The sequence below is a fragment of the Astyanax mexicanus genome, chromosome 16, assembly GCF_023375975.1.
Source record: "Astyanax mexicanus isolate ESR-SI-001 chromosome 16, AstMex3_surface, whole genome shotgun sequence".
Taxonomy (NCBI): Eukaryota; Metazoa; Chordata; class Actinopteri; order Characiformes; family Acestrorhamphidae; genus Astyanax; species Astyanax mexicanus.
The window spans coordinates 9,655,387-9,676,981 of record NC_064423.1 but is presented as its reverse complement, the minus strand read 5'-3'; the positions used below and the strand labels follow the sequence as shown (position 1 = coordinate 9,676,981).

Below are 21,595 nucleotides of genomic sequence, written 5' to 3'. Positions count from 1 at the left end.
GTTGAATTCCTTCAGCATTAATAGCACTAAAAAACTTATATACTTATAAAACATGGTCTACATCCTAAAGCTCTGAGGGCAAAGCATGAAACCTACACCACATGACATTTATTCTGTTTCATGTGTATATTTATTCTGTTCCATTTTATATTTCCAAATTAAGTACAGCAAAACAAAGCTTGTCTGTTTTTTCTTGTGGATCTTTTTAACATTATCCCATTTTCCAGTAAAGGACAAGATTACATGTGCATGCCAAGTAAAGCCTTTTAATTGTGAAAGGTTTTTAGCAAATAAGACAGCATAGCAATAAGACAGCAACAGATAAGGACATTTCATGTCCACTCAAATAAATTTTAATCACAACTACAAAAGAAAAAAAAAATACAAAGCTTAAAGAGGATATAAATCCTCACAAATAACTGCTTAGTGACTGTTTTTTCTTTTAAATGTCTTTGCATTGCAGTGTGAAGATCATCTTATCTGGTAGAAAGAGCATTGTGTGTGATGCTCGCTCGACCACTTAAGCACAATCCTTGGGCAAAGTGACTTATAGAAAACCCAGCCTTTTCAGGCACGTTAGAGAGAGCTACCGCACACGGTAAGAGAAGTACTACAGAAATCCTACAGCAGTAGCGTTCCCAAACACCTGTACAGGCTAGGAAGTGCGTAAAGCACCGCATTTTAATGACCAATGTGTTTAAAACAGGAGCACACCGTCGTCACAACTGAAAAACATCAACCAAACCTCACTGGCCTGAGCGCCTTTAGTGAGGAGGCATCATTATAAGCTGTCAGTCTCACATGGTTATTCCGTTTTGATTTGATAAATAAGCACAAAATGAGAGAATCACAAAGCAGGATCACAGCTAAATTAAGTACATTATTATAACTATTATTATGCTAAAATGACTATAGGTGTATCTCAAAAAATTTGAATTTCATTAAAAAGTTACTTTATTTCAGTAATTGAATTCAAAATGTTAAACTCATATATTATATAGATGTATTACACACAGAGTGATCTATTTTAAGTGTTTATTGTTGATGATTATCAAATGATAAAAAAAACAAAAATCAGTGTCTCAGAAAACTAGAATATTATATAAGACCAACTGGTATATTTGGCAGTGTGGGCAGTGTGCCAAGTCCTGCAGGAAAACGAAATCTCCAACAGCAGCAGATGACATGTCTCTCCAAACCATCACTGATTGGTGGAAACTTCACACTAGACCTCAAGCAGTTTGGACTGTGTCTCTCCACTCTTCCTCCAGACTCTGCTCCCTTGATTTATAAATGAAATGCAACATTTACTGATGATCAGTGATGGTTTGGAGAGACGTCTGGTGTTGATCTATTGTGTTATATAAAGTCTAAAGTCAGTGCAGTTTTGTTTTCCCACAAAATCTTACAGCACTTCATGCTTCCCTCTGCTGACAACTTTTATGGAGATGCAGATTTCATTTTCCAGGACTTGGCACACTGCCAAATGTACCAATTGTTCTTATATAATATTTAAATTTTCTCACTCTGTGTGTAATACAGCTATATAGGAGTTTCAAATTTTGAACTGATATATTGAAATAAAGTAACTTTTGTTATGATATTATATATATATTTTTAATGCACCTGTAGGCTTTAGATTCTAATTCCATTCAGAATGCTATATAGGTCAGCACTAGGCTTTCTTTTTGGGAAATTAACTTTAGAAAATTACATTTTTACACCTAAAGGTCCAGACCAAAGTCTGAAGCAAGGTTCATTATGTGATTGTTAATTTTTTATTTGTACTGTCACATTCCCCTATGTGAGCTGCGAGAGTGTATACTTATCTCTGATCAGTCAGATACTGGCATACTGCCTCTCCAGGGTGTTGTGCCAAATTCTACCTCCCAGAATCAAACTCCCTTCACGTGCACACGTCACTCCTGCTGGATAAACATAACAAATTTCTGAAGGCCTTAAGAGTTATATTTTTACTATTTCTCTATATTATATTGAATTGTCTATCTGTTTTTAATTAAGGATTAATCTCCTGTTCTGTTTACACAGACACATGAATGACCAGCTTAATCTGTTGTTGCCAAATAACTGGTAGAAGCTAATCAAATACAAGTATAAATACTAAAGAATTTCAAAGGTTTTCATAGATTTTTTTTTGTATCGAGCACAGACTTCTCAGGACGCTACGTAGTCGAGGACTACGCTCAAACCCCATCTAGAGAAACAAACTCTAGATATTATTGAATTATATCAGAGTGAACGATTTACCCTGTAACCCTGTATTGTGAATGCTCTTTGATAAACCAAATTAAATTATATATATATATATATATATATATATATATATATATATATATAAAAGAAATCAACAGTGATGGTTTTAAGCAAAAGCATTAAAATGTAAATCTGATTTGCTTTCTGATTAAGAATAAACAGGAGTTTTATGTCTGAATCATGTACAAAACCATTATGAGATCTGACAGCTTCATTCAGTTGTTAAAGATGTGCTCCTTTGCCTGACGTCAAAAGGTCAGAGGCGACTAGGACCATGTCCCTAGTTTCCCTCTAACCTCCTTTAACCTCATCCACCAGCAGAGGGTCCTCTTCTTCCTGGCCTCCAGGCACAGGTTCCTCCTCCATCACCAGTCAGTGGATTGTAACCTAACACAGAAGCACATAAGCAAAAGTTAAGGCTTGATCCGGAAGGTAATCTGGTGATTAACATGGTATAATCTGCTCAAAGTATGTTTTAAAACATGTCTCTTGCAAATAATAATTAGATGCACTACAGAGCCAAGAAAAAAGTATATGTGAACCCTTTGGGATTACTTGGTTATTACTTGTATGTTTGCATGGTTTCACTGAACACAAGATGTTAACATTCACAGTGAGGGGGGAAAAGCATGTGAACCCCTAGGCCAGAGGTCACTAATAGGCGGACCGCGGTCCGGGTCCGGACCCAGACGTTGTCCAATCCGGACCCAAACCGATAAACTACAGAAAAGGATTTAATTTTGACAGTGTTCATTTAAAGCGGCGTGACTTTTCTTGTTCACACTGCAGCGACGCAGGATCGCTCCCAATCGCTTTCTCCGCCTTTCGCTCGTCGCTTTGGGGCGTGTCGCCTGAAAGAGCAAGCAGTTTATCTGCCACCAGCAAGAATATGTGTAGTTCAGTGCTGTGTATGAACGAGACGTTGTTCTTTTTTTTATCGCTCGGTGAACCCTGCTAAAACATCCAGCTCAGGACCAGCTGCTCCTCCGTCTCTGTTATCTTACAAAGGAGTTTCTTAAAGCACAAAAAAGGCTGAAAAAGCTGTACTCAGCCTCTCCTCCGTTTTCTCACTCTGTAGTTCAGCCTGTGGTGTGTGTGGTGCTGAAGCCCTCTCCGTGTGTCGCTGATTGGCTACCGCCCAGTGAAACTCGCTTCTCATTTGCATAAAGGTGAAAATATCTCCACTTTTTGCCTCTCGTTTCGCCACTCTCCATAGAAAACAGTGGGAAAACGCATCGTGTCGCTGCAGTGTGTGTTATGCAGTGCAGTAAACGCACAGACCAATCACGTGTGGTGTAAGATCACCAATCGCTCTCCTCTGCCAATCAGATCTGTGAAAACCCTTTCCCTCGGCTAGTAAATTGGGATGCGACGGGAAAAACGCCTTTATAAAAAGATAGGGTGCCCGAGAACTGGTGGAAAAACAAGAACGGGCCGAAACTAAAATAACTAAAATAAAATAGCCTAATAGCAGATTGTAATAATAGCATAATATCTGTATAAAAAAGTCTGCAATAAACAGGAAGATCTGAAAATGTAGTAATGTAGTAATACCGCTGCTGCGAAGAGGCTTTTTGTCCGTCTTTGGCTTCAGCACTGTCGAAGAACTGGCAGCCTCATCGCTGTTCTGTTACAAACCAGAAAAAGAGCATATAATCAGACAATAAAAATGAAAAGTAAAGAATACATTTAACTGTTTGATTTGTGAGGAGAGATAATAGAGAAATCTTACTTGCGAAAGTTTCGCTTTTCCTATGTAACTCTTCCCCTCTTTCATGCTGTCCCACATCTCAATCTTTTGCTGTCTTTTCTCCTCCTCCATCTAAACATAAGAAAAGTGAAGTGTTAGACAGATTTCTCTGTGGATTTGGTGTAAAGACAGAGTGAAAAGTGTTTATAGTAGTTGCAAACAGAAGCGGACATCTGAGCCACTCACAGAACCTTTTAAGACCAAATGGTTAAGAATACACGGCCTGATGTCTGACACAGTGTTTTGCCATAACTTTGAGAAGATCCTGAGTCTAAAACACGTTTTGTTAAATCTGCTCATTAATTATATGGTGGAAGAACATCATATAACCCTCATGTGTTCGTTTTAGGGCGTTTTCACAACTTTAGTTGGTTTCTATGGTCCGGATCAGTCGAAGCGTTTGTTTGCTTGAAGAATTTTCTACCTTCTGTTTGGTTTGGTTTTACACAGGCACAAACGTTAAACACACCAAAATCCTCCCCAATAAACCATGTAAGCACACTGTCTCATCTGATTGGTCAGAGCTGTCTGGTGCATGAGCAAGAGAATAAAAAAATAAGAATATTATGTATACCAGCATGTATATCTGTGTAATGTGAAGCTGCTTTAACACAGAACAGTGCTTTCAATCGGATGTGTTACTTTATTTCAATAATTCAGTTCAAACAAAGTCATCCTCTTTTAACGTTTATTTCTTTTATTGTTGATGATTATGGCTTAAAGACAATGAATACCTAAAATCAAAATTTGCATATTATATAAGGCTAGTTGGTACTTTTGGCAGTGTGCCAAGTCCTGCTGGAAAATGAAATCTGCATCTCCATAAAAGTTGTCAGCAGAGGGAAACATGAAGTGCCTTTTTTAACTATCATTCCTAAAGGTGTAAACAAAGTTATCCAGAGTGATCTGGTGTTAATTGGTTCACTGGAAAAAAAAAATACCCACAGACTTCTTTACAGTGGTGGCTCCCATTAACATAACTGCAAACAATTCTGACTTAGCAAGTTTCTCTAGAACACATAATCTGGGTGTGCTCTATTTAGCTATGCCAGTTTTTAAGCAGTGCCAAGGGCGGTGAAACCTGTTTAAACATCAGAAGCACTTTTATTCTCCTTAATCTCTTACATAAACTGCTGAGTAGTACAACTAATACCTCATTAGGCATTGCAGTCTGCAGTCTAACTGAGGACAGACACTACAGGTTTGTCACTTTGTAAATTTTTAATATGGACATTCTTTGCCTGGGTGTGTCCCAATTTCTCATGTGCTCTTGATTAATGCAATACTTTACTACTGAACCAGAGCTTTTGATTAGCAAAGGTGGCATACACCGAAACATGTGCAACTTATAGTGATGAACCAGGACATTAAAGCCCACCTGCCTATTATACTGTGTAGGTCCTACTTCAGCTAAAAACAGCTCTAACACGTTGAGGTAAAGATCACTGCATTCAAGAAACACACCACAAGACCTGTCAGATGTTTGGAGATGTTCTGGCCAAGTTCTCTAGCATCACAGTTTGGTTCTTGCCAAAGTGCTTTAGATCATTATAACTGACTCTTTACCTGCTTCCTAAGAAACCTGTTTAATAAGTGTCACTGAAACCACATAATCATTACATTCATTACATTACATTCACACAAAGCAATCCAGACTGTTCTCATACAGAGCTCCCCAATGGTGGAACAAACTACCTTCCACTACCAGATCAGGAGAATCTCTCACTATCTTTAATAAACTCCTGAAGACAGAGCTCTTCAAAGAGCACTTACTCTCCTAACACCTCTAACACACTACTTCTAACCTCATTTCCTTCTTCCCCTCTTTCACGTCTCTATCCCATTATTTCCCTTCGACCTCCTTTAAGCCCTATCTAAAGATATTTTACCTTTAAACTTCTATTACTTTTGTAAGTCACTTTGGACAAAAGCGTCTGCCAAATGTAATGTAATGTAATGTAATCAACATTATTCTTGTCACCTGTTACAAAAAAAATCAGTGTGTAATGGCACGGGTCATTCAATTAATACTCACTCTCTGCTGTTTTTCTTTAAACTCTGCAGCTTTGGCATCAAGCTCTGCTTGCATTCTTTGTCGTGACGCCTCCAAAGCCTCCTGGCGTCTCACCACGGACACAGGATCTAGAGAATAAAACAAATCAGCTTGCTTACACTGTGTTACACAGAGTTTTCTCTGTGTTTGTTCACAAGCTCATTCACATAACCAATGTGTCCATAAGAAAAAGGGCTAATTCTTTGGAGAAAGATTACTAGACAGGGTTGTGCACGGTCCTCATTATGTTTTGCATTGTATTTAGTAGTGTTGGACACACAAAAAAATACAGCTACTACTGCAAAGATGCAGGACATAAAATTGCTTGCTATGCCAATGATATTTTGATTTATCTGGGTAATTCCATAAAATTCCACATCTGAATGAATAAAGCAGCTCCAGGCACTTTGGTCATTTGTTTGTGTATAAGCTAAACGTAAATAAAACAGAAATTTCTATATTTAACTATGAGCAGCCTACGTTTATTTTCTTTGACTACATTTTTTTTTTAATTTTGCAAGTTCTTAAAGGGGTGGAGCCAGATTTGTTTTATTTCAATTGGCTTTCAAGAATTAGTTTTATTAAATTGAATGTACTGCCAAGATTTCAGCATAGTTGTCCAATACTGACACAGAGTGTGTATGATTCTTAGCTATACACTGAATGGGGTAGAGGTAAGTAATTAGAGTGTAACATCAGGACAGCTCATAGACCATTTTCCTGGAAGAAAAAGTTTCAAAACCAGTTGCAAAGTTATTTCTAAGTTTAAGAAGAAAGCCCATATGAGTATGAAAATGTACGGAACATCAAACAGAAGAAAATCCATTTGAAAAAAATATATATATTTTGTTTATTGCGCTATAGCAGTTAACGTTAATGCTGTATTAATGCTATTTCAAATGACAATGGAATTGATGGCTCTGAGTGACGGAGATGCGGAAACTATGATGAATTTAAGTCCTGGATCATGCTGCTCGACATCAGCAGCCAGAGTCAGAGAGAGCACAAGTGGCCTTGCACTCTTTGGGTGGGCAGTAACGCTCTCTCCACACATCACTCCCCAAGGTGATGTTGGTCAACACAGGTGCCTGTTAGCTGCTGTGCTAGTCGTGTGTTACTCGCTAGTCTTCACACTCCTACTGTTGGGCACATTACTAGTAATTTGAGTTCTAATGAGTGGTGGGGTAACTGGCCGTTCAAATTACGAAGAAAATGGGATAAAGTTAGAAATGAAATAGTCAAAGACATCGTTAAAGAGATTAAAAAGAGGATATAAAAGAAATACTGGTTACACTAAAACTGAGTATTCACGTAGCTAGATACTGACCTGAGCTGGATGTGGAGGCTGAGCTGCGATCCTGAATAGACCTTTTCTTATTGAGGTGCTGAATGAGGAGATACACCCCCCCACTGAGGAGCAGCAGATACCATCCATACTCAGAGAAAAGCGAGGAAACTGGGAGCAGGAAGAATCAGGTCAGTAAATAAGTTAATATAAGACGCACACACAGATGTTTAAGACATTGGTTCCTCAGAGGTGAGCTGAGATTATAGGTTTCAGAGCCAAAAATGTCTGACACCAGTCTCAGTTTCAGTTTTAAAGTAGACAACGAGAGTTAGCAACCAAATATCAGTAGGAGCTAGGCTGTTTTCCACCTTCCACTAATAGCTTGAGGACCAGAACCCGTATTGTATATTTATATATTCGCTTATATGCAATGTATATCCGTTCAATAACATAAGTCTATATGAATACAACAAAAGTTATTATGTGTATTTTTCTTGTGTATACTGTAAAGTTATCTGTATATTTCTATTTTATTGTATTATTCTACTTTGTTGTAAATATTGTTTCTTGCATACTAAGGGAAACCCTTTTAGACCTGAATTATGATCAAGTTGTGGAAAAATATAAGAATGCTATTTCTGCCTGTGATGAACACAAAAGCTGCCCTTTATAAACTGTATGTAAAAATTAAATCTAAAGAACTAAATATTCAATTGCCCTATTTAATGTCATTTGAATTGGAGGCCTGTGCTTAACTTGTTTAATTTGATATTGATATAACTTTTCATTTTTTTTATATAAAAAGCCTAAAATATATAATCATGATATAAAAAAAGCTGTTTTAAATCACAAAAAGTAGTAAAGAATTATCTCTTTCTTTGCTTCGTTGACTCTAGTGCTGTCATGCCATAATGTCTGAGTTAAGGGTTGATTTTATATTTTTTCAGTGAAGTGGGTGGGGCTAAGCTCCTGTTTAATTGTCTTTTTAACTTTTTTATTGGCTGGTTGATGGTCTATTCAAATGAACAATATGTCTCAATTAGTGTAATGTGCAACAAAACATCTTTTAAATTAATGTGCAGTCCACTGTTTGAGGGTCGCAAGGCCTGAAAGGGTTAAAAAGCCTTTATATTTAACTGTAATACATTTAAGGTGTAAAAACAGGACAGACAGTCAGAGGGGCTGAACTCTCACAGCTCCAGCTCTGTGTTTAACTAGTGAACACAGTGAGTCAGCTAGGCTAGCTAAATGCTAACTAGTAAACAAACAGGCCAACAGGTCAGCAGCTCTTATCTAGAGAACTCTTTCTGTCAGTAAAAGCGTTGAACAGAATATAAACACATTATTAATATTTTATATCTGTTTTAATTAAATCTCTTAGCTGGTGTTTTCCTACCAGTGGTCAGGAGGAAACTCAGGTCCTGGTTCTCCAGGCTCTCCTGCCCTCCTCCTCCTCCCGCTGCCGCCGCTCTGACATTAGCAGCGCCGCTCTCCGCCTCCATTTCTCACCGACACAAACTGAATTAAGACCGCCGGAGGTTTTATTCCATTAATTCTACAGTACCGCTGATTAAACGGCGGCTATGAGCGCAGCTTCGCGGCTTCACCATCAGCGAACTGCCCGCTGAGCTAAAGCTACCTCAGTTAGCCACATCAGATTTCCTCCTAAACTCAAGGATGACGTGGACGGTGAGCGGTGAAGGGGCGGGGCTAGTACAAATACATCGATCTCATTGGCTGTTGTCCGGAAAATATTATGAAAATAGGCGTTTACAGACCCAATCAGGATACAGTAAAGAAACGCCGTAGCAGAGCCGGTGTTCTGTCGAGTTGTGCTAGTCATCAAAATGTGCTTCTAAACACTAATTTTATTTTTTATTTTTGTCATTTTCTGTGTGTTACATACAAATGTGAGTCTAAAATAAATAGGTTCATATGGTGCACTAAAGCAAAATCAAGAGTTTATAATAAATATTTGAAAGTACTAAATTTCTCAACACATTTCTTTAACTATTTTACATATTTCCGTAGTGCGGACATATTTCAAAGCTTTTAGATTTGAAGAAAACCCTTTAAAATATGGTCTGGATGTTACAGGTGCATCTCAAAATATTAGAATATTATAAAAAAGTTATTTTATTTAGTAATTCAGTTGTGAAACGCAATTGTGAAACGCAATTATTATGTAGATGTATTACACACCGTGCGATCTATATTAAGTGTTTATTTTTTATTGTGGATGGTTATGGATTACAGCTAATGAAAACCCAAAAATGTGTGTGAAGTCCTGCTGAAATCTGCATCTCTTTAAAAGTTGTCAGCAGAGGAAAGCATGTAACACAGTGCAGCAACACCAGCAGATGACATGTCTCTCCAGAACGTCCTTAAATTTCAGTAAATGTTGCATTTCATTTGTAAATCAAGGGAGCAGAGTCTGGAGGAAGAGTGGAGAGACACAGTCCAAACTGCTCGAGGTCTAGTGTGAAGTTTCCACCAATCAGTGATGGTTTGAAGAGACATGTCATCTGCTGGTGTTGATCCACTGTTTTATTAAATCCAAAGTGAACGCAGTGTTTCCGGCAAAATCTGCAGATTTCATTTTTCAGCAGGATTTGCCACACTGCCAGAAGTACCAATTGATCTTATATAATATTCTTTTAATTAATTTTCAGAGACACTGATTTTTGGGTTTTCATTGGCTGTAAGCCATAATCATCAACAGTATAAGTAATAAAGACTTAAATAGATCACTCTGTGTGTAACACATCTATATATTATATGAGTTTCACATTTTGAACTGAATTACTGAAATAAAGTAACTTTCCAATGATATCCTAATTTTCTGAGATGCAACTGTACTTCAACATCAGCTCAAGAACCCACGAGCACACAGTAGCAGTAATTAGAACACATTAAATAACATAAAAATGTACAATGATATAAAAAAAAATCATATATAATTGAAATTTAAGACAAACTTTCTCTACATTGTCTATCAAATCTTTTGTACTAGATTTTTACAAGTTAATGAGGACATTTTTTTTTTTGGATGAGCCCCATCCCACCTCATCCTTGACTTATCCCAAAAGTCCTGGATGGAGCTGGAACTCAGTCTCTCTCGAGAGTTGCACTGCTTCACAGCTTCATACTGGGAGCTCTATACTCCCTCTGGTCCAAGCCAGGCATCAAGCATGGTGACAAGTGTTTCAGTTCTATTCTGACAGCAAAAAATGCATTGATTGGAAGAAGGCATCCAGAAAAAACAAAATAAACTGAATATTACTAATGTAACAACAAGAATACACTCAGTTTTCCAGTCAGCAATACATTTTAGAACCCAAAAAAACATACATTATTAAATTTTGCTGTTTTACTGTCAAAACACTTAACTTGGAGAGTTCGAGTTTAGTCAACTTCAGTTTATTTACAATTCGGACACTGACCTGGAATTTAATTATAAAATCCCATTATAAATTTTAGGTAAAAAAACAACAAAAAATAGTAATTAAAAAAGAACAATGTATCTTGTACTAAAAACTGAACGTATCAGGGTATGCATAATGATAATTTGGGCTTATAACGAGAAAAAATTAAACAAATCACACTAAGTTTACAGTAATTTGTGTTCTAGAATTAGCAAATTAGTTCAATGTGGTCATGTAAACAAGAAAATGACAATTTTATAAAAAAAAATCTTTAATGTGCTTAATTTACAAAAAAGATGGCCAAATAAAAGAAATACCCATCATACATAAACACTCCAGCCTCCTGACTCAAAACTAGACTTTACTAACTCAACAGGGCCGCTGACTCTGATCAGTCATCCACACTAAATCAACTACGATCCATTAACATGCATATCTTCTTCCATCTCCATCTCTCCTTCCTGATTCTCGCCCTGCTCCTCATCTCCCTCCATTCCATCTCCACGCTCAGCCTCGTACATCGACTCCTGCATCCCCCCTTCACTCTCCTCTTCCTCCTCTTCCACCATGCTCTGTGCACCTGGAGGAAAAAACAGAAAAAGATAAAGATGAGAGAGTGGTACAGTCTGACTAGAATGCCCTTAAAATAAGTGTTGTTAAGGATTAACAAAATTTTGGGATATGGAGTGCGCCTCAATTACAAGCTCCACCCCTTCGCCCTATATATACCTCCAAGTCACAACTCACCTCCGTGACGAACAAACTCACGCCCACCTCCACCCTGTCACCTCCCTCAATTTAATTTTTGCACCTCAGCCCTGGGGGGGGGGGGGGGGGGGGGGACCAGGCTCGAGATCATCTCAAGCAGTACCGAACTGCACCCAAGCATTAACTGAACTGTACCCAAGCATTAACAGAGTTCACATCCCCCCCCCGCATCGCTCGGCGCAATTCATTATAGCAAAGTTCATATTTGGAGAGGAAAGATCACACGTTTCAGACAGACGCACTTTCTAATATCATATCAACATATCAAAAAATATATAGTTTATCACAATTATGCTGCTAACCTGGGCTGGCTAGCACTGCTAACCGTGGCTAGCGCTCACCCTTTAACAAAGTACTGGAATTTTATGCCCACTGTAAAAAACGGAAGCGCTTTACTCACCTAAATAAACAGTTTTAAGGAGAGAAATCTGTGCAGATTAACATCCAGCACCCGTTTGACTTTTCTTTTTTTTTTCTTTTTTTTATTTAGTTTAGACTTTTTAATTACTAAATCAGTATAAAAGCCACCACTGATACAGCTGGGTGAAATGGTAAAAATGACATTTTTACGATACACAGTAGGGGTGTCACAATTCTCTAAATCCTCAATTTGATTTTATTTCTTATTTTAGTGTCACGATTCGATTCTCGATTTTCTTTTTTTTACAGCAGAGAGGCCTATGCCAGTTTTAGATTAGTCTATGGTCAGTCATTGGTTTGATTCATCAAATTTACAATATCTTATTTCAAAAGGTGGGCTTGATATAAGTGATGCAAAGTGATACAAGTGGTCTGTAATACACCACATTGGGCATTAATAGCCAAATTTAAATAATTTAAGATATATATGTAATGCCATCTAGTGGCTTTTTGGTAGCAGCAGTGTGCACTATTAAAACAGCAATGTGCAACATAACAAAATAAAGAATAAAAAATACAGGAACAGTCACGTACAAAATAATAGAACAATTAGAGCCGTAACAAACTGAACTCTATCCTACTATAACACTTAAACAAAAAATAAGACAAAACAACTGTTATTTTTATATTTTCAAGTTTTTCTTTAAGAAGTTGAGAATGTCCACATTCTCTGGAGAAAGGGCTGCTCTTTCAGCAGTCACAATGTCCGTGGCGTCGGCTACAGTGTGCTGCGCCATTTGCGCAGAGCATGTTCTTGCGTAGCTTAGAGGGAGGGATCGTCGATCCTCTTTTTGACTTCGAGGCTCGAGACTATGACATAATTTCAATCAATTTTGATGTAATATAAAAATCGTGACACCCCTAATACACAGTATTTATCATACTTTGACACAGACAAAATGCATCAGCAGTGACAGATATTGCTATTCTGCTATTAAAATGCTCAATCATTCTTATTCAATGTGTGTTTCACATCATTTAATTAAATCAGGATTTTTTACACTCTAATGTAAATGTAGATTGATAAATTGTAAAGCTACATGTACAGAGAGGCAGTAATCAGTCAGTCGGTTCAATACCTTGTCTGTTTTCTCTGCCGGGGATCTGACCAGCCTGGAGCAATCCCTTTAACCTCTCCACCTCAGCCAGTGATGTGGCGTTTGCGATGGCATTCTGTGGGGAAAGGGACGGTCATTACCAAAAATACAAAACTGAGCACCACATAAACTGAGCACTGTATCATCCACACACAGTAATATGAGCTTAAACATGTCAGTGCCTTAATAGCTTCCACATCCGCCGCAGAAGGTCCAGTCTTCTTCCGGTCAGCCTGTATTCCAGCACCAGGAGTGAACCTGAACACACACATTCAGCAAACGTTCTGTTACAAGACTGTCCCCAGCATATCCGCTCCTTCAGCCTTTTAACCACTGTTCCACCAATCAGAGTGTAGTATCTTGTGTATCTTATCTGTTCTTAATAAACTGATACAAAAAGAGAAGTGCCTTGAGCCAGCTCTCCAGGAATACACTGTATTCTGTTTCACAGCTTCTGGTTTTAGCCAATTCATAAGCCAATAACTGCCATGTTTCATGTTTTGGATGGGATAAAGACTAGGTGATGGGGGTCCAGAGGGTCCATAACCCAGTCGGGTGAAGATTTCAGTGATTCAGAAGAGCTGTGCTTGATCAAGGGGTTTCGTCTTACGTTTTCGTGCGCTTGGCAATATCCTTTGCAAGCTGAGCACCTCGTTTGCCTTTGAACATTGTCTCAGCCTCCTGGCGTTCCTATGGCGATACATCACAAAGGTAAAGTGAACGCTGACAAACAACATCAACATGACATCGACCAAGATCATGCAATTAAAACAAAAAAAAAGGGGGTTAATAAACAGATGCAAACTGCAGCAAACCCACATTCTAGAGTGTTTATTTGAGGTCCGTTATGTACATTGTATCTGCAGATATGTGGAAATTACAAAAAAAAGACAGCAAACCACAAATTTTATATTAAGCAAGTTTTTCCCATATATATGATACACTGTAAACAGGGTCCAATGCAAAACTAGAATTATCCAATCAGTTTTTGGTTAAATGTACACTTCACTATGTACATATTTTTCTTTAGCTTTTAAAAGCTTGAAAATAGTAACCGTCAAAGGCTAAAAAAATGGAGTTTGTCCCCTTTAGTCCAGTCTGCTGTTAAATCAGAAAAGAATTAGACACCACAAATTATGTGCAAGAATAAAACCTTATTGCCAGACAAAATAAAGAATAAGATTTAAAAGACTTTTTAAGGATCCCAATATGTACATATATACTGCAATTTTATATATAAAAGATATCTGGTCTTAGATCAGTCTGTTGGGCCTTTTACAGAAGACAATAACTCGTTTTAAATACCACAGAGAGTTCGTTTTTTTTTTTTAATATAGCTTAATAATGGAAAAACAAAATAGTTTTAAAAAAGTGTAGTGGATGCTGATGTCCTTTAACAAACCTAAATAATTATCCAAATTCAGCTATAGCTTTAATGTTTACATTTTGTCCAGTTCATAAAAAAAATGTAAGGAACCTGTATCTGTTTGCAGTGTGAATAAATCGGTCCTTGAAACGGGTTTGCAGGCAAGAAGACACATAAAATCACAAATACTTTAGGCACAAAAATCAGATTTAGCCCAAGTTACAGAAAAACGCAAACTCGCTTAACGAGTACAACATTCAAACATCTGACTTAAACCCAGATGTTCAGAAGCTACAACCTGGATGTACTTTACCTTTAATTTCACCTTCTGGAAATCCAGAACGCGGATTTGTGGAAGTTTGTTGATGACATACAGTCTGTAATGCTTCTTATTGGTCACTGGGTTCCTTAAAAGGCTAAAAAACAAAACTTACCATCAGAAATATTACTTCACAAACCTCAGGAATTAATAAACCTTGATTCTTTGGATGCATATAAAGCCAAGCACAGCCACTAAACAACTACCACTGAGACAGTGGCAGTGCCCTGGATGAGGCAGGCCTGCAGCAATCAGTACCTGAGTAGAGTTAATGTCTTCACTGATGCAAGAGGATCCAGATCACCCTGTAAATAAACAACAAAACAATGTACAATAATGCATTTTAATACACTATAAATCAGCTTACCAGTCAAATATTAAGCTTAGTTGTAGACTATGTGTTCCTTTCAACAGAAAATCTCCATTCAAACTTATGTGCAGTCCTGCAATAATCCCTGTCTGAGAAACTGACCTTTGTTTTTGGACAACTCTTCTGACAAACAAATTCATTCAGCTAATTTAACTTGACACAGATGTGAAAATATATGCACACAGCTTGTTTAGTCTCAGTTGAGAAGTATTGGCAATATAACAGAACTCTATTCTGTCCTTAAACATATTGGCAAGACTCCAGGTGTTGGCTAGAAGGGTACTGAGCTGTTGAGCAGTGCATCTCTTTTGAAGAAATATGTACACTTTAAATATCAACAGCAAGCAATCTGTTGGGGTGCCCAGTAGGGATGTGACAAGACACTCATCTCAAAAGATGAGACAAGACACGATAGTTGAAAGTTAAAATATGATTTAAGTATTTTGACTGAAACTCACAAAATGCAAAACTGCAGATGATTTTTTAATATTTGTATGTAATCATAATAATTTAGTAATAAGTATCAATACTTTTTTACCGATTATGAACGTATGACTTATCATATTCAGAAAAATACAGAACAGTATAAACCCAACAACTTTTCTCTTGTTTAATCTCACAGTGAGGCTTCTGTATTCAACTAGCACGAACCAGCCAAAAACAATCAAACATTTGTTTTGGTTACCTGTGCTTAAGTCTCTCAAGACACATTTAACCCCTGATGAGAAATATCATGCTGTTTTTATCCCTGTGTGCCCAAACATTTACCCATGAATATACATAAAATTCTTTTTTACTTACCAGTTCCTGAATGTTATTACTTGTGAGGACCAGCTCCTTTAAATTCGGTAAAGACTGCTCTAGGTTTTCCCCAACCCGGCTGCAACATAACATCAACAAAAGCACCAGCTTTAGCTCATATACTACACACATTCATACATATCCAGCTAACCTCACTGATAAACACTTTAATACACAATTTATTTAAAAACAGAACTATTACCCTGTATAAACAGAAGTTCAGGATTATTCCAGTCTGCACAGTAATCTGCGTTTGTCTCAATGTTTTTCTGGTCTTCTAAAGATTCTCTTTAGATTAATTAATCAGGTAGAATTTTCCCACAGAGCTTTACAAGTATTGTAATAATGTCCTAATACAGCAATTCTCAACTGATGGGTCGGCACTCAAAAGTGAGTCACGGACAGCTTGCAATTTTTTTTTTATTAAATACATAAGGGGAAAAAAAAGTGTGTGTGTGTGTGTTTGTGTGTGTATATATATATATATAAATCAATGCTCATCTGATTTTGTACTATTGTACTACATTGGGAAAAAGGAGACAGAGCAAGTTTATTACTAATGTAAGAATGCAGAGAAGTGATTGTTTTGTTTTGATGTTTTATTGTCATGTGAATTAATTACTCTTAAATTCACTTTGCATGATTATGCATGTTAAAATGAGTTTTTGAAGGCTATTTTTCAAAAATATTTGTTTAGTTTGTAGTCTACTCTATAAAAGTGGGTCGCAACTTAATGACCATGAGAAAATGTGGGTCCCAGGCTAAGACCAACTAAGAGAATCCCTGTCCTAACAGACTATATAATTAAAGAAAAATACTAAAATATTAAGAGGAACATTCTTCTTTTTCATTATTATGATTAAATGACTAGTTAAGCAAACAGATACACACTCTCAAAACATAATTTAAATCTTTTAAGTGAGTGCAGCTTGTAACTATTGCTAATTTAAAAACTACCCACACTTCTTCTGACCCACTTCTCACTGATAAACAGGAGCCGCTGAAAGTCTCTCTTCTCTCACCAGATGCGGTTGTTGTTCATCAGCACGGTCTTCAGCCTCTTGAGCAGTGGAAACCCATCAAGCTTTCTGATCTCATTATCAGAGAAGTCAATGGTGTCAAACTGGTCCAGAGTGGCACCGAGATTCTCCAGCACTGGGATTTTGTAACCTGAGACACAAAGACACATGATGAACTGAGGAAACCACGGCAGAACCTGGCCTGAATTTTACAGCCGAGCTAAGACTAAAGAAATAAAGCTTTAACTAAAGCTTTACTTTATACTGTTTTGAGGTTCCATGACAATAAAAAAATCAGATGGGCCGTAAATGTGGACACCTATCTCAGCTGGGATAAGGTCATAGGGATTGTGGAGGCCAATTTTTTTTTTATTATTTATTTACTCCATGTTTGCGCTTTAATTGTTTTCATGTCTTTATTATGCTATTGATATTTTACTCAGATTTTCCTAAATGGTCAATGTAAATGACAGTCATTCAATTTCAAATCACGAACCCCTCAGCATAAATCCAATCAAAGAAGTAGTCTTCATGTACGTCTGGGCCGTTTTTGCTTGTGAGCTCTGTTGTAAGCCTCTGGAAGATCCTACAACTTGAGGTTTGTGAGACTCCAGAGGCACCAGCAGATTCAAATATCTGTTTTCTTGTTTGTGATGACATTTTAGCATCTGCTCTCTTAATCCGATGAATCTGTCTGTCAGAAACCTTCCTCATTTTGCCTTTATCTGCACAAACCTGTCTGTGCTCTGAATCAGCCACAAATCTCTGCACAGTATGATTATCACGCTGAAGTTTTTGTGAAATATTGTGTTTATAATGTTTTTACACCTTGTCCAAAGCATTGCACTATTTCACACCTTTCAGCAGCAGAGAGATCCTTCTGGGTTCATACACCTTTTACAAGGTAAAATTCCAGCACTTTCAAGTCCCATTTTCAAGTTTTTCCAGCACTTTTCAGCTGTGGTAAATTAATGAAAACGGTGATCTCAAAACTGCAATTCAGCGATAATTAATATATATCGCAAAACTATTCTCCACACTTCACAGCGACTATGTTACTAAGAAAAAAAAACTTTTTATTTTAAAAATAATTACTGTTACCATTGGAAGGTTTGTTTAAAAAAAAAAATGAAAAAAAAAAGAAAGAAAGAAGCTACACTTAACGGGTCATGACTTAGAAATTATCACGACTGTCATTCGCATTGATCCTTTAGGAAAATCTAAGAAAAATATCACTTGTTTAATAATTTGGACCACAGTGTACAGAAAAACATCAAATGAGAAGATTTGCCCAAACTTTTCACTGGTACTGTATACATATGCAAAAAAAAAAAAAGATTCTGTGGAGATTCTTTTAAAACGTTTAAAAAGAACTTTTTAAAAAGGTCATTTACAATAAGAAGTGCGACATATTAGATCATACACAATAATATTGCGTATTATTGGAATTATAGGAATAGATTATTCCTGTCCAGCATTATTTATTTTACTTTAATCATGAATATATGAAGATATTCCAGATCATTGACTGCTGTTACAAATCTGACAATACCTCAGTTAGGGGTATGCCATATCATATCGTGTGTAATAACAAAATTTAATTTTATTTTTATTTTTTTTTTGCAAAAATAATAATAATTTACCTATATTATTTTAGGGCCACATTGCCCACCCCTATTCATACATTATACATTTATTTAATAAATAAACAAATTTCACCTGAGAGTCTTTAAGGCAGTGACTCCCCTGCTATGTAAATGTCAATACAGCAAACAAGTCACATCAAATCAGCTAACTATGAATCCATTAAACTGTGTAATTATTGAGGTAGGAGGTGCTACAGGACCCGGGCTGAGAAACACTGATTTTTTAGGGAAACAGGTCTCAAGCAGAGAATAATACTGATACACTTTCTTCAAAGTGTGGTCATTTTACACCTTGTACAGCTCTGGAAAAAAATTAGACAATTTAAAAATTGAGTTTTTTTTTTTTTATTTAACCAAATGAAATAATGGAAACCTCTGGAATATAATCAAGAGGAAGATGGATGATCACAAACCATCAAACCAAACTGAACTGCTTGAATTCTTCACCAGGAATAAAGGCATACAATTATGCAAAAGCAGTGTGTAAGACTGGTTGAGGAGAACATGACAAGATGCATAAAAACTGTAATTAAAAACCAGGGTTATTCCACCAAATATTGATTTCTGAAAATGAACTTGTTTTCTTTGCATTATTTGAGGTCTGAAAGCTCTGCATCTTTATTGTTATTTCAGCCATTTCTCATTATCTGCAAATAAATGCTTTAAATGACAATATTTTTATTTGGAATTTGGGTGAAATGTTGTCCGTAGTTTATAGAATAAAACAACAATGTTCATTTTTCTCAAACATATACCTAAAAATAGCTAAATCAGAGAAACTGATTCAGAAAATGAATTGGTCTCTTATTTTTTCCAGAGCTGTATGTATATATACTAAAAAACATTTTATATTAAAAAGACCTTAACCTTCACCCAGAGATAATAAAGAGCTACAGCAGAACAGAGTATCCTGATGCAGATCTGCACAAAGCCACCACCCCAACCTGTCTTGTCTTAAACACATAGAGCACTGTGATATCCCCCCCCCCCCCTACTACAGATCATCTACAGCCACCAGTCTGCCTGAAGAAGACTAGTATTATCAGCTCTGTACGCTAGATAAAGTAATTAAACTGTATAAAGTCTGTATATATGTTATTGTAGTCTCTCACCTCTCAGGTCCAGTTCTCGGTCCCGGACGGGGTTGGTGTACTGAGCCGCCTGTTCTATCAGCTCAGCCGAGAGCTTCACCATGCTGCTGCCGAACTGAAGCGGAGAGATGAGTAAAATAAACCGGTTTAATTCAGAATAAACTCAAATAAACACCAAACAAACACCCGGCCCGGAATCTCTGCTCATTTACCGCCAGCAGCACTGCGGACACACAACGCACGCGCTGCCGTCAGGAAGTAGCTGCAGAGCGGACACTCCCGCACTGCTGCCCCGCGCGGCCTGGAGGCGCTACTGAACACATTTACCCTCAATGTGCTTTAATTTTTCTCTTTCACTCTCTCTCTCTCTCTCTTTTTTCTTCTGTAAAGTTTCTTCTGTAAAGTTTTCTGTCTCTTTCACTCTCTCTCTCTCTTTCTTTCTTCTGTAAAGTTTTCTCTTTCTTTCACTCTCTCTCTCTTTCTTTATTTCCTTCTTTACAATCACATTTCTCTTTGTTTTGTTCTTTCTTTTTTAATGCGTTATTTCTTTCCCTGTCAACATATTCAGGTGCCCCGCATGACGAGAAAATTAAATTATCATGAAAAAAATCTTCACAAGTTGCAAAAAAATCTGATATTGCAACACCACTTTTTCTGTGTTTTCTTTTTGCAGTACTTCCCTGCTTTTGCGTTCCTCCGTTTAAAGGTGCTTGCACACTGCACGCGGTAGGTGCGGCGCGGTACGCTGACCCCCATAGGATTCAATAGTGTCTAGAGCGGTAGAGCGGTGCGTCGCTGCCGCGGAGCAGAGCGGAAAGCGGCGCGTTTCCCCGCCCATAACCACGCCTCCACCGCGCTACCGCTTACCGCGGGCAAAGTTCAACATGGTTCAACTTTGACCTCGCGGCAAGCGGTACCTCGGCAGAAAACGCATGACGTGAACTCACGCGACTAGAGAGAAACTGTAGTCCAAACAACAATAAACGTGCGCGAGAGACTAATAATAGCGATTAGTGAATCCCCTCAGCTGTACATCACTTCCCTACACTCATATAGAGATAACAGGAGGAAGAGAAGAATCAGAGCTTTGTTCTGAGGCTGAGAAACATATACAGATGCACAGAGGCTGTAGAGACTCAAAACTACAAAACACCGCTCACAGAGGTGATGGGTTTTAGAAAACTCCGCCTATTATCAGCAGGAGACGCTTGGCGTCAGCAGCAGCGCAACGCACCCGCAACTGACCAGCGTAGAGCAGAGCGGCAGCACAGCGGAATGCCGCGCGGCATACCGCGTTCAGTGTGCAAGCACCTTTATTTGCGAGTTCCTTTTTGGTGTGGGGGTGTGGGGAGAGGAGAGGGGCGTGGCCAAGATGGAAACACGGGTTGTGGAAGATCACGTCAGACAGGTGTTCTGTCCGAGTTGTGCTACTCATCGAAATGTGCTTCTCATCGCCAGTGCGCACCATGCGCACATTTAAAAAACAAATTATTAATGAATTTTATCCATTTATTTTATAGCATTTCTGTTCTTCTTGGGTGCATTAAACAATCGGAGTTCCCTGACATTATTTGTGTTACAAATGTGTGAATTAATAATAATAAAAGTAATACATGAGCAACGAAAAAATAAATACGGTTTATAATCATTCCTATTAACTCCAAACTGTATCCCTATGGAAGCCCATTTCCGCCACCTGAAGAAAAAAAACGTCCTCAACTAAGTCATAATTATGAGATAGAAAAGTCATAATTATGGGATAGTAAGTCATAATTATGAGATAGAAAAGTCATAATTATGGGATAGTAAGTCATAATTATGAGATAGTAAGTCATAATTATGAGATACTATGTCATAATTATGAGATAGAAAGTCATAATTATGAGATAGAAAGTCATAATTATGAGA

General features: G+C 37.5%; 2 protein-coding genes and 1 long non-coding RNA gene across 4 annotated transcripts in view; all 3 read right to left on the bottom strand.

The window, feature by feature from the left end:
• Positions 1–246: 246 nt before the first annotated feature.
• On the bottom strand, positions 247–9,052 carry selenos (selenoprotein S). Its single transcript, XM_022669523.2, has 6 exons — positions 8,762–9,052; positions 7,405–7,533; positions 6,060–6,166; positions 4,007–4,096; positions 3,829–3,901; positions 247–2,661 (listed from the first exon to the last, which is right to left on the bottom strand). The coding sequence occupies exons 1-6, from the start codon at positions 8,865–8,867 to the stop codon at positions 2,582–2,584; spliced, it is 585 nt and encodes a 194-aa protein (XP_022525244.2). The 5' UTR covers positions 8,868–9,052; the 3' UTR covers positions 247–2,581.
• LOC125782198 (uncharacterized) overlaps positions 247–21,595 on the bottom strand; it is a 374,822-nt gene continuing 353,473 nt past the window's right edge. Inside the window, exon 2 of the long non-coding RNA XR_007424799.1 lies at positions 247–1,231. This is a non-coding gene — a long non-coding RNA (uncharacterized LOC125782198). The remainder of the gene's footprint in view (positions 1,232–21,595) is intronic.
• Positions 11,044–19,991, bottom strand: snrpa1 (small nuclear ribonucleoprotein polypeptide A'). 2 transcript variants are annotated; one of them, XM_049465469.1, is made up of 10 exons: positions 19,900–19,991; positions 19,709–19,802; positions 16,954–17,101; positions 15,932–16,010; positions 15,019–15,065; positions 14,755–14,857; positions 13,686–13,765; positions 13,258–13,333; positions 13,058–13,151; positions 11,044–11,370 (listed from the first exon to the last, which is right to left on the bottom strand). In XM_049465469.1, the coding sequence occupies exons 2-10, from the start codon at positions 19,788–19,790 to the stop codon at positions 11,204–11,206; spliced, it is 876 nt and encodes a 291-aa protein (XP_049321426.1). In that variant the 5' UTR covers positions 19,791–19,802; positions 19,900–19,991; the 3' UTR covers positions 11,044–11,203. The 2 variants fall into 2 exon arrangements, with proteins under 2 accessions (XP_049321426.1, XP_022525242.1); XM_022669521.2 differs by having other exon boundaries at positions 19,709–19,980.